This window comes from Cetorhinus maximus, chromosome 19, assembly GCF_964194155.1.
Source record: "Cetorhinus maximus chromosome 19, sCetMax3.hap1.1, whole genome shotgun sequence".
Lineage (NCBI taxonomy): Eukaryota > Metazoa > Chordata > Chondrichthyes > Lamniformes > Cetorhinidae > Cetorhinus > Cetorhinus maximus.
In genome coordinates, this window is record NC_135897.1 from 52,537,109 (window position 1) to 52,549,686 (window position 12,578).

The window sequence follows — 12,578 nt, forward strand, 5'->3', positions numbered from 1 at the left end:
GTCAAAATCCTGGAACTCCCTAACAGCACTGGGGGTGTACCCACACCACATGGACCGCAGCAGTTCAAGAAGGCAGCTCACCGCCACCTTCTCAAGGGCAACTAGGGATGGGCAACAAATACTGGCCCAGCCAGCAAAGCCCACATCCCATGAATGAATTTTTAAAAATGTAGATGAGGGCTATGCAACTAAAGGATAAATAAAGTACCTTCACTCCTCTTATTCCCCTTCAAGCTTTCATGCATTCATTGTTTTTCACCCCTCCAATATGAAGGTATAATAAGTATACTATTTCCCCCCAACAGCCCCCCTATTAGCATTCTGTCGGGACCATTCCCTCTGTGACACCATGCTCCACTCCTCCATCACCCCTAACTCCTCATCCTCTTCACACGACACCTTCCAATGCAATTGCAGAAGGTGCAACACCTGCCCCTTTACTTTCTCCCTCATCACTGTCAAAGGCCCCAAGCACTCCTTTTAAATGGAGCAATGCTTCACTTGCGCCTTGTTCAATTTGGCCTACTGTATTCATTGCTCCCAAAGCAGTCTCCTCTACACTGGGGAGACCAAATGCAGATTGGGCGACCACTTTGCACAATACCTTCACTCAGTCCGCAAGCATGACCCAGACCTTCCTGTCGCTTGCCATTTCAACACACCATCCTGCTCTCATGCCCACATGTCCATCCTTAGCCTGCTGCAATGTTCTACTGAAACCCAACACAAACTGGAGGAACAGTACCTCATCTTCCAATTAGGCACTTTACAGCCTTCTGGACTTTAAGTTCAACAACTTCAGACCATGAGATCTCTCCTCCATCTTTACTGCCTTTTTTAATCCAATTGTTTTTATTAATTTTAAATAAAAATTAAAAATAAAAATTATTGATTCATTTTTCTATCCTTTTCCCAAACACCCTCCCCTCCACAGGGCCAGCTGTCACTGGTTTCAATGTTGTGCTTTCACAGAACACTGATCCTTGTTCTGCTGTTAACACATTCTGCTCTTACCTTTATGCTACTACCAGCACCTCCTTTAGTCTTTACCACTGCTGTTAACACTCCCTTTGTCTTGTATCCATGACATGTTTGTCAATATCTCCTTAGCTCCCACCTATCCCTGACTTCCTATCTTGCTCCACCACCTTTTTAGTAAAAATCCATCACAGTTCTACTTCTCTTTAGCTCAGAAGAGTCATACAGACTCAAAACATTAACTCTGTTTCTCTCTGCACAGATGCTGCCAGCCTGCTGAGTTTTTCCAGCATTTTGTTTTTATTTTATACTATTTGTAGAATGTTACAACCGTTGTTTCAACATAAAAAGCAGTGCTTTTGATAAACAGTTAAGTTGCAAGATTTAAGAAACCTGCCTAAACTTAATTTACATGTTTGTGCAGTCGAAAAATTGTTGCTTTCTATCATGATAGGCTTAATGCAATCTGTAATCGAAATTTTGGTTACTTCATTCATTTTTACATTAATCCCTTTGCTGAAATTTTTTTAAAAACAAATCTCAATTCTATTGTCTAATTTTTGTTTCTTTGTCAATCATATTCCCGTATGTTTAATTTTCTTGCTTTCTGCAAATACTTTCAGTCAATTCTGCATTTGCTTTTCTTTTAGTGGAAGATAAGCAGCTGATGAGGCATGATCAGAAGTAACCCAGAAATAGATGGCTGCAGGTTCAAAGTGCTGGCAGTAACTGTTACCCAAAATGAACAAAGAGCACTGACGGAGGAAGGCAGGCATGCAGGAAAAAGAGAAAAGGAAAGAGAGACCATGAGGGATTTAAAATACAATGATTTTATATTTGAGGTGTGGATGAAGTGGGTGCCAATGTACGTCAGTGAGCACATGGGTGATGAGTTAGGAAACGGAAAGAGTTTTGCAATAGTTCAAGTTTATCACAGTTTGGAAGATGGGAGGTCAGCCAGGAGAGCCTGGAATAATTGAGTCTAGAAGTAACGAAATAATGGGTGAGGGTTTCAGCATATGGGCTGATGGGGATAGACTAGACAATATTACAGAGATGAAGAAGGCAGTCTTCAAGATAGAGGAAATATGGGGCAAGAATTCAGGGGCAAATAGAATGCTGAGGTGGCCAACAGTCGTGCTGAGCCAGATACAGTCATCAGGGACGGGGATCAAGTCAGTGACCATTTAGTGGAGTTTGTGGCAGGCATCGGTTCACTTTTCCCGGTACTTAATTCAAGTCAATTGCAGATTACTTCTGATAACATCTCATTCAATGGTTATATTCCACTAAAAGAAAAGCAAATGCAGAATTAACCCAGAAGTAGTGGAAAGGTCAGGAGAGGCAGAGTTAGATGTCAACATACATGTGGAACCTGATTTTTTTTTAAAATAGTGTCACCGATGGGCAGCACATCAATAAGAAACAGGCAGCGAACATGGGCATATCATCTCTAGGCATATAATCATTTCATCTCAGCAAACATGGGCAGATACTTGTGGGGCTACAGACATAGTGGTGCCAGGACATTGAAACCAACACAACTGGTTATAATTTGAATCAGTTTAAGTCAAATGTTTAGCCATTAATTAGGCAAGTATGAACTGTTTCTGAACATTTTAAATTTTGAAATTGATGAGAAAATTGTTTTTTGGTGATCAAGTGATGTTGTATGCTCTCATCACAACCAAGAAAGACAACACCAAGGCACCAATATTGGGACTTGGGAGCAGGCCGAGTGAGTTTCCATGTAATTCAGACATAGACAGATAGCTGTAAGGCCTATTTCACAACTGTTGACTCTAGACAGGTGGCTTGCTTTACTGTTAATGAAGCAACCAATACCAGCAGGATCTAGGCTGACAAACAGCAGGTAACAATCATATCTTATAAATATCAAGTGATGACCATCGCCTACAAAAGGTCCAGATGTCCCCCCAGCTTCAAAAGCAGAATCAAGACCTCCATTTACAACATTTTAAAGGACACCACCAACCAAAATCTTAACTTGACCTGTCACATCAACATAACTTTAACAGCATTTACACAGGTCTGTTAATCTTAATTAAAATAAATCACTTTCCATTCAACCAAATTAAATTAGCTAATCTCAGCCAGAATGGCAGCAAGATTCCCACTGTTCTTACGGGTGGGTGCCCTAGATCATGATATGCCAAGAATCCTGCATCTCATCAGCAACCTTCACTGGAAGTTTAAATAAATGATGCTGCACCAGCAGAGGGTTGGGCTCAGTTCAGAGGATTTCCAAAGCAGCAACCATGGTTAGGTACCCTTGGTTGCTGTCTATGGAATTATATCTCAATATGAGTGGCAGTCTTAAGGGAAGACACAGAAATAAAATTGGAGTGGAAGGATTGAAAATCATGTGTTTTTTAAAAAAAATTAAACTTTTGAGGGCAAGGGATATTGGGTGTGATAGAAGTTTAGTTCTTCAAGGAATTTGGAACACTAAATTATACTCATGAACAGACACACAATTTCATTCAGAAACATCATGTAACTTCAAATTTAACAAACTATAATAATAAATAATGGGACTTTGATCTTTCTTCAGTCACAAGTGACATTTTAACTTAGGTTCATTTCTTCTGTAAGTAACAAGCAGAGTGAATAAAGGTTAACCAGTAGATGTAGTGTATTTGGATTTCCAAAAGGCATTCAATAAGGTGCCACATAAAGGTTACTACATAAGATAAGAGCTTATAGTGTTGGGTGTGATATATTCGCATGGATAGAGGACTGGCTAGTTAACAGCAAACAGTCAGGATAAATGGGTCATTTTTAGATTGGCAAATTGTAAGCAGCGGAGTGTCCCACAGATCAATGCTAGGGCCTCAACTATTTACAATCTATATTAATGACTTGGATGAAGGGACCGAGAATATTGTAGCCAAATTTGCAGACAATACAAGATAGGTAGGAAAGCAAGCTGTGAGGAGGATGCAAAGAGTCTGCAAAAGGATATAGGTAGGGTAAGTGAGCAGACAAAAAATTGGCCGATAGAGCATAATGTGTGAAAATGTGAGGCTGTCCACTTTGGCAAGAAGAATAGAAAAGCAGAATGTTATTTATGGTATTGAAGAGAGACTGCAGAATGCTGTGGTACAGATGGACCTGGCTGTCCTTTTACATGGATCACAAAAAGTCAGCAATCAGCTACAGCAAATAATCAGGAAGGCAAATGGAACATTGGCCTTTATTGTAGGGGCACAGAGTATAAAAGTAGTGAAGTCTTGCTACAGCTGGACAGTGATTTGTTGAAACCACAGCTGGAGTACTGTGTAGAGTTTTGGTCACCTTTCTGAGGGAGGGACATACCTGCATTGAAGGCAGTTCAGAGAAGGATCACTAGGCTGACTCTTAGCATGAAGGGATTTGTCATATGAGGAAAAGTTGAGCAGGTTGGGCCCATACTCATTGGAGTTTAGGAGAGGTGAGCTTATTGAAACATGAAAGATTCTGAGGGGCCTTGACAGGATAAATGCTGAGAGGATGTTTCCCCTCATGAGGTGAATCTAGAACTAGGGGGACACAATATCAAAATTAAGGGGTCTCCCTCTCAGAGGGTTGTTAGTGTTTGGACCGCTCTTCCCCAGTGAGCAGTGAAGGTTGGGTCATTAAATATATTTAAGGCTTAGTTGGACAGATTTTTCATTGAGACAAGAGTCGAGGGTTAAGAGGGCAGGCAGAAATGTGGAGTTAAGGCCAAAATCAAAACAGCTATGGTCTTATTGAATGGTGGAGCAGGCTTGAGAGGCCGTATGGCCTCCTCTGCTATTACTTCTTATGTCCTTAATTGAATTTAAGAATACAAAGTCGATGTAGAATCTTACCCTAATTTGATTCCGCAATTGTTCTGCTTCTTGCCGCAACTGTTCCAGTTCACTCATTGTCCTGGCTTGATATCAAGATGTCCACACACTATCACGAAAGAGATCTATAATGCAAAACAACTTTAGTCAGCACTATTCAAATTCATTCAGCTATCACAAAAAGGGTTACATTCTGCACACTATGGTTTATTACAATGCAATAATGCTTCTGAGGATATTGTTAGAACAAACAGGTTAACACTTATGAAGGTTCACTCCTCACCCCACAGTAGAAAGGCTGCTTCTCATCACAACTACATTTTAAAAAAATATAGATTTTCAATATAGCTTCATCTTCAAATCAGAAATCAAAGTGCTAAGGAATTCACTTTTTTGCGCCACTGACAAGCACCAAGTTGATGAAAATTACAACTATCCTTACAGTACCAACAATACAGTACATCAAAGTCCTTAAGAAAAGCACATTATTGTACGAAACATATCCTACAAACACATTGGATTACTTACGATATACAGGACAGAAATGGTCATATGGCCCAACCATCCCATGCCGGTCTTTATGTTCCATTCAAGACCACTCTCATCTTTCCTCATCAAAATCTACAACGTAACCATAGGTTCCTTTCTCCCTCATATGTTTGTCTAGTTTCCCCTTAAATGCATCCATGCTATTTGTTTCAACCACTCCCTGCGGTAATGAGTCCCACATTCTCACCACTCTTTGGGTAAAGAAGTTTCTTCTGAGTTCCCTATTTGATTTCTTAATGACTGTCTTATATTGACATCCTTTCCTTATGCTCTTCCACAAGTTGAACCATTCTGTAGCCATTCTATCAAATTTCATATTTTTATAATTTTAAAAGGTCTTTATTAGCTCACTCCTCAGCCCTTTTTTACCATGAGGAGAGACACACAACCTGTTCATTCTTTCCTGATATGTATACCCACACATTTCTGGTATAATTCTTGCAAATATTCTCTGCACCATCTCCAGTGCCACTATATTCTTTTTTATAATAAGGCGGCCAGAAACACACAATACTCTAAGGGTCATCTAACGAAGGTTGGATATAGCTTTTGAAAAACTTCCTTACTTGTCAATTCTATCCCTCCAGAAGTAAAGTTTAGAACTTTGTTTGCTTTTTTTAATGGTCTTACTAACCTGTGGCACAACTTTTAGTGATTGTGTATTTGTAGTCCGAGATCCCTTTGTTCCTCTACTCCACCTAAATTCACATATTCCAAGTAATAAATGACCTCCCTATCCTTTCTATCAAAATGTACTACCTCACATTTATCTATGTTGAACTTCATTTGCCAAGTATTTTCCCATTCTGTAAGCTTAATATCCTCCTGTTATTTGTTGCAATCCTCCTCAATATTGACTATGCTCCCAATTTGCTATCATCTGCAAATTTAAAAATTGTGTTGATTCCAAAGTCCAAATCCTTCATGTAAATTGTGAAGTGGTCCCAGCACTGATCCTTGTGGAACACCACTTCCCACCTTTAGTCACTCTGAATAGCTACCCTTTACTCCCACTCTCCACTTCCTGTCTTGAAGCCTGTTAGCAATCCATTTTGCTATTTGTCTCCAAACTCCACATTCTCTACCTTATTCATTTGTCTATTACAGTGCACCTTAACACAGGCCTTTTGAAAATCCAGATAAATTACATCTACTGCATTTCCATTGTCTACACCCTTACCTTCTCAAAAAATTTAACAAATTTGGTCAAGCAAGGTTTTCCCTTTCAAAATCCATGCTGACTATTAATTATTATATTTGTTTCTAGATGTTTTTCTATTCTCTGCTTTAGTATGGATTCCATTATTTTTCCTATCAATGGTGTTAAGCTGACTGGTCTATAATTCCCTGGGCATGCTATAAACCACTTCTTAAATTTAGGAATTAAGTTAGCTATCCTGCCAATCCTCTGGCACTACACCTTTTTCTAACGAATCATTAAATATGTGTAGTACTATCTCTGCTATTTCTTCCCTAGATTCTTTTAAAATGCATGGGTGCCATCTATCTGGATCAAGGGCTTTATCCTTTGAGTTTGATTAGTTTATTCGACACATTCCATTTTTATTATTTTAAATGCACTTATCTCATTACTCTTCAGTTCAATGTTAAGTCTACCTGGTAAATGGAGAGATGGTGGCATAATGGTAATGTCACTGAATTAGTATTCAAAAGGCCAGGCTAGTGCCCTTGAGGTCATGGTTTCAAATCCCACCACAGGAGCTGGTGAAATTTAAATGTGATCAACTACTAAATCTGGACTTGAAATGTAGTGTCAGTAGTGGTGCCATGAAACTTCAATTGTTGAAAAAAAAATCCATCTGGTTCACTAATATCCCTTTAGGGAAGGAAATCTGCCATCCTTACCTGGTTGGTCTACAAGTGACTCCAAATCCACAGCATTGTGGTTGACTCTTAACTGCTCTCTGAAATGGCCCAGCAAGTCACTCAGTTCAGGGTAATTAGGGATGGGCAACAAATGCTAGCCTTGCCAGCAATGCCTGCATCCTATGAAAAGAATGAAGAAAAATACCAAAGCAAAGTAATATTTCCACCATTTGTTGTTTCCTTAATGGTCCTAATCCCATTTCAGCCTTCCTATTTTTAATTGATGTGCCTATAAAATATTTCCCTATTTTGCTTCACATTCCTTGATAATTTAATTTCACAGTTCTTCTGTCTTCCTAATTGTGTTCTTTTTCTACTTCTCTCCTAATCTCTTCATATTCTCTCGTCATGCACTCCCCTGCTCTCTATGCACCTAATGTATCTATTTTTCCTAACCTGCAATTGTTCCCTATGTCTTTATTAATTCATGGAGTCCCACTTGTGTTTAGCTTGTTCTTCCCTTTTAGCAGAGTATATTTTTCCTGCACTCTTGTTGAATAGTTTTTAAATGTTTCCCATTGTTGTTCTACATCTATTGTTCTACAATATTGTTCTCATTATATTTTTCCAAGTTATATTCTCAGCCCCTCAAAATCAGCTTTTCGCCAATCGATTACTCTGTATTTTGTTATACTTATGTCCTTTGCTATCATCTTAAAGTGTATTATATTGAGGTCACTATTGCCATGATATTCCCCTACTTTTACTTCTCTTGTTTTGCTCTGGTTGATTCCCCACTACTAATATCAATAGTGAATCTTGCCTTGTTTTCACATTTTGAGTTAGAAAGCAGTCCAGTGCACATTGTAGGAACTCCATTCCCTTGTCCCCATAACCTACATTTTCTGTCCAATTAATATTGAGGTAGTTGAAAATACTCATGATTATAACTTGATGTCTATTATTCAATTTCGTAATTTGTCTGCATATTTCTTCCTCCACCTCCCTTCCACTATAAGGTGGTCTGTAGACTCCACCTTAGTGTGGCTGATCCTTTATCTTTTATCTCTACCCATACGGATTCCATTTTTTCTTGCTGATAGCCATGTCCCTTTTTCTACTGCCACTGTTATCTCAAGTAAGTACAGCTTCTCCACCTCCCCTTTTTTCCATCTCTACCTTTTCCAAATATGTCATACCCTGCATTGTTTAATTCACAGTCCTGATTTTTCAGTAGCTACATCTCAGGAATTCTTATGTCCAATTCCTTCTAACGCATGGATTGCCTCCAGCTCCCCTATTTAATTAGACATGGTTTGCACTGCTCAATAGACGTTTTAACTAATTTTAACAGGATTTCCTCTCACTTTATGTTTAACTCTCTTTTTAGATTCCTGTTCTATAATTCTATTTATTTCCTTGTCATTGCTGTCCTTCCTGATTTTATCATTTCCAGCGTTCTCCTGCCCTATTTTGTTTTTATTAAGTCCGCTTACATTTCGTGTAGCTCCCTCCCCCGTCTCACTAATTTAAAGTCTTTGCCACCTCCCCATTTACCCTTACTGCTAGGGCACAGGTCACATCCCAGTTCAGATGGAGCCCATCCCATCAGTTCTGCTCCTTCCTATCCCAAAACTGGTACCAGTGTCCCATGAAAATGAGCCCCTCATTCCCACATCAGCCCTTTAGCCACGTATTAATTCTTCTGATCCATCTGCACCTATGCCAATTTGCATGTAGCTAGGGAAATAATCCAGACATTATTACCCTCAAGGTGCTGCTTTTTAGAATTTGGCCCCTGACATTCCTTCAGCAGAGCCTCCTCACTGTTTCTACCAATGTCATTTGTTCCAACATGGGACACAACAACTGGACTTAGCCCTTCTTATCCAAGTTCCTCTCTAACCACTGAGATATCTCTCATCTCAACATCGAGTAGGCAACACATCATTTGGGAGTCTCAATCATGGCTGCAGAGGAGGCTATCCATTGAGTCACCCATTACTACAACATATCTATTTCTGCTCTCATGCCTCCACCTCCAACCACCACTGAGGAAGCCTTCTGAGCCACAGTGTCTTGGTCTACAGTATGGCTGTCCTCCCCAGTCTTTCCCCTTACCCTCACAGGTGGTGAGTATATCGTATCTGTTGGACAGTACCAGTGTCTGCAGGGCCTCCTTCTAAATTTCCCCTAAATCTCCGCTACCCAGTTCCATGGAAGTCACATCCTCATTTTCCTGAATCAGTGTCTTCCTTTGTAGTGTGACTGTCTTCTGGATAAAGCTGTCCAGAAATTCCCTCCCTCCCTTATGTGTCAGAGTTACTCCAAATCACACTCCAGATCAATGACTCTGAGGGAGAGAGATTGGAGATGAAGACATCTCCTGCAGACATGTTTGCTTGGGACAGTTTCACCATCCACAATCTCCTAGATTCTGTAGTCCACGCACAATACATGCTGCGTCACATCTTAGAATAGCCTTATAGTATAACTATATAAGTGCAGCTGATAATTTCAGGAACTAAGTGATTTTTTTTTATAAAATGGCAATTCAGTAGTATTTCAGAATTTCTTCATCTGTAGTCTTCTGAAGTTCAACAATGAGAAGATGGTTCAATACAGCATTTTAAGGATTTATATACTGTAGTAAAATTGATGTTCTAAGTTGGCTGCAAGAAATTTGCAACAAAGTATGGATATTTGAATCCAATGCTCATTCCTGGGCCGTTAGATGTTGCAAATTCTGAAGTTTTTTAACCACCAGAACACACGGAATGAACATTTTGATTTAGGAGATCTTCACTATTACATTTAAAGACATAATTAGTATACTTCCAATTCACAATTAGAGCTGAAATGCCTGTTCCAATGACTAGCATTAAACAAGGACACCCTTTCAAACAAAAACTTGTTGTATAACTAATTCAGAATCCAGATGTAGTCAATTATATTTTTTGATTAGTAATTTAAAAAGTGAGTAATAGACATTGTCAAGCAACTGATCTCAATATTCATTTGCACCCCAAATGCTTGCGTACATCAACATGAAAATTTTAAACTTGAGGCATTGTTGGACCAAGAGGCAATGATGACTAGCAAGCACAGGGATGATGGGTGGGTGAATTGAACTTGGTCTGAGTAAGGAGATGGGCAGCAGAGCTTTGGATGAACTCAAGTTTGCAGGAGTAGAAAGTGAATATCCAGTCAGCAGTGCATTGGAATAATCAAGTCTAGAGGTGGCAAAGGCATGAATGATGGTTTCAGAAGCAGATGAACTGAGGCAGGGATGAAGTTACAAAAGTGGAAATAGGCGGTCTTAATAATGGTGCAATTATGTGGTCGGAAGCTAATCTTAGGGTCAAATATGACACCAAAGTTGCAACAGTCTAATTTAGCCTCAGGTTGTTGCTGAGAGAGGGATGGAATCAGTAACGAAGGAACAGATTGGTGACAGAAGACAATTGGCTTTAATGTGCCTGATAATTAATTGGAGGAAATTTCTGCTCACCCAGTACCTGATGTTAGATAAACAGTCTGATAATTTAGCAACAGTGGATGAGTCGAGAGGCTCATTGCATATACATGAAAACAATGCTGATGTTGCTAAGAGGCAGCATGCAGATGAGAAGTAGGAGGGAACCAAGCATTGATCGTTGGGGTACACCAAAAGTAACAGAGTAGAAAGAGAAGCCAATGCAAGTGATACTCTTGCTACAATTAGATAGATACAATTGAACCAGGATTCAATGGGAATAGTTTCTCCTTACCTACTGTATCAAATTGTTTTAAAGCTTTATGCACCTCAATCAGATAACCACGCTTCTATACTTTAGCAAACAAGCCAAGTTTATACAATCTGGCTTTATAGTTTAAATATCTAAACCCCAGTATTCTGGTAATCTGGACTGCGCCTTCTTAAAGTTAGCTGAAGTACTCACACCTGAATCAAAAGGCTATGGATTCAAGTAGCACTTCTGAGACTTGAGCATTAAATCTAAGCTGATACTTCAGTGCATACTGAAGGAATGGTGCAGTCTCAGAGGTACTAGTCCTTCAGATGAAACATTAAACCAACATCCTATTTGCGTCCTTAGATGGGCATAAAAGATCTGATGGCTATTTCGAATCCGAGCAAGGGAGTTTCTCCCTTGGCTAATATTTATCCTTCAACCACCACCAGGAAAATATATTATATGGTCATCACATAGAGGGGTGCGATTTTTCTATGTGCTTTAGACGCCATGTTTCCTACTTTACAAAAGCAAGTACACTTCACAAGTACTTCATCTGTTTAAGGAGATGACTCACCACCACCTTCTAAAGCGCAATCAGGGATGTGCAACAAATGCTGGCCTCGCCAGCAATACTCACATCCCAGGTTTGAATGTCCTGAAAGGCACTGCATAAATGCAAGGCCATTATATCCTTCCTGAGGTCCGGTGACCAACACTGAGTACAATACACCAGATGGTGTCCGACTGAAGCTCTGTACAACTGAAGTAAAATAACTCATCTTTGTGTTCCAGCCTCAAGACAAAGGGCAACATTCCATTAGCCTCTTCAATAACTTTTTCTATCCATCAACTACTTTTGTGATTTGCGCATCTTACCCAAGTATCTTTGTTTCTCACTATTAAAGTATCCTGATTTACCTTTATCCAGTATTCAAACTGGATGACCTCACCCTTCCCCACAATGAACAATAGCTGCCAAAGTTTGCCTATCGACTTAACAAGTCTGTGTCTCTCTGTAACATCCTGCTTCTATCTACATAATTCACTGTGCCTGGTAATTCACTATCATCTACATGTGCATACAACACTCTATTCCTTAATCCATGTCATTGCTTATGTGGTGAAAAAGCTGAAGCCCCAGTACAAATCTTTGGGAGCACCAATTGCCATATTTCACCAGATTACATTCCCTTTATCGCCAGTCTGTATCTTACCTCCTGTTTTGGTTTCTGTATTTGTTTTTGTAAGTTTGGAATGAACAGTAGTGTTATTTGGGGACCTTACAAGCTGATTACAGATGGAGTTAACATCTGATATAGATCAGTGGGGAGGTAGCTATGAAGATTTGAATATCAGGGAGGTAACGGAGAGCAGTGAAGTATACAAAAGGATTTTGAGGCCAGAGCTCCTACTTTCTAGAGGATTATGAAGAAAATTAGAGATAGAAATCAGACAGATTGAGGTTACTCACATTTCAACAAAGATGCTGATCAGTTGCAAAGCTGGCATGTAGTAATGCTACTGTCCTGATCCACAACCCTAAACAATGTGGCATCTAATGCTCAGCAAAATGGGAAATCAAGGCAACTTCATTGACATCTGTTGGGTCACAAACAGTTGCCAATGCATAATGACTTTCCAAACTTATCCAACC

General features: G+C 39.5%; 1 protein-coding gene across 2 annotated transcripts in view; it reads right to left on the minus strand.

Annotated features, from left to right (window-relative positions):
- LOC144693800 (guanine nucleotide-binding protein subunit beta-4) overlaps window positions 1–12,578 on the minus strand; it is a 74,953-nt gene that overhangs the window by 27,550 nt on the left and 34,825 nt on the right. For both annotated transcript variants that reach the window (XM_078563849.1, XM_078563848.1), the window contains exon 2: window positions 4,833–4,936. In XM_078563849.1, the coding sequence (XP_078419975.1) occupies window positions 4,833–4,889 (57 nt within the window). In that variant the 5' untranslated portion in view covers window positions 4,890–4,936. The remainder of the gene's footprint in view (window positions 1–4,832; window positions 4,937–12,578) is intronic.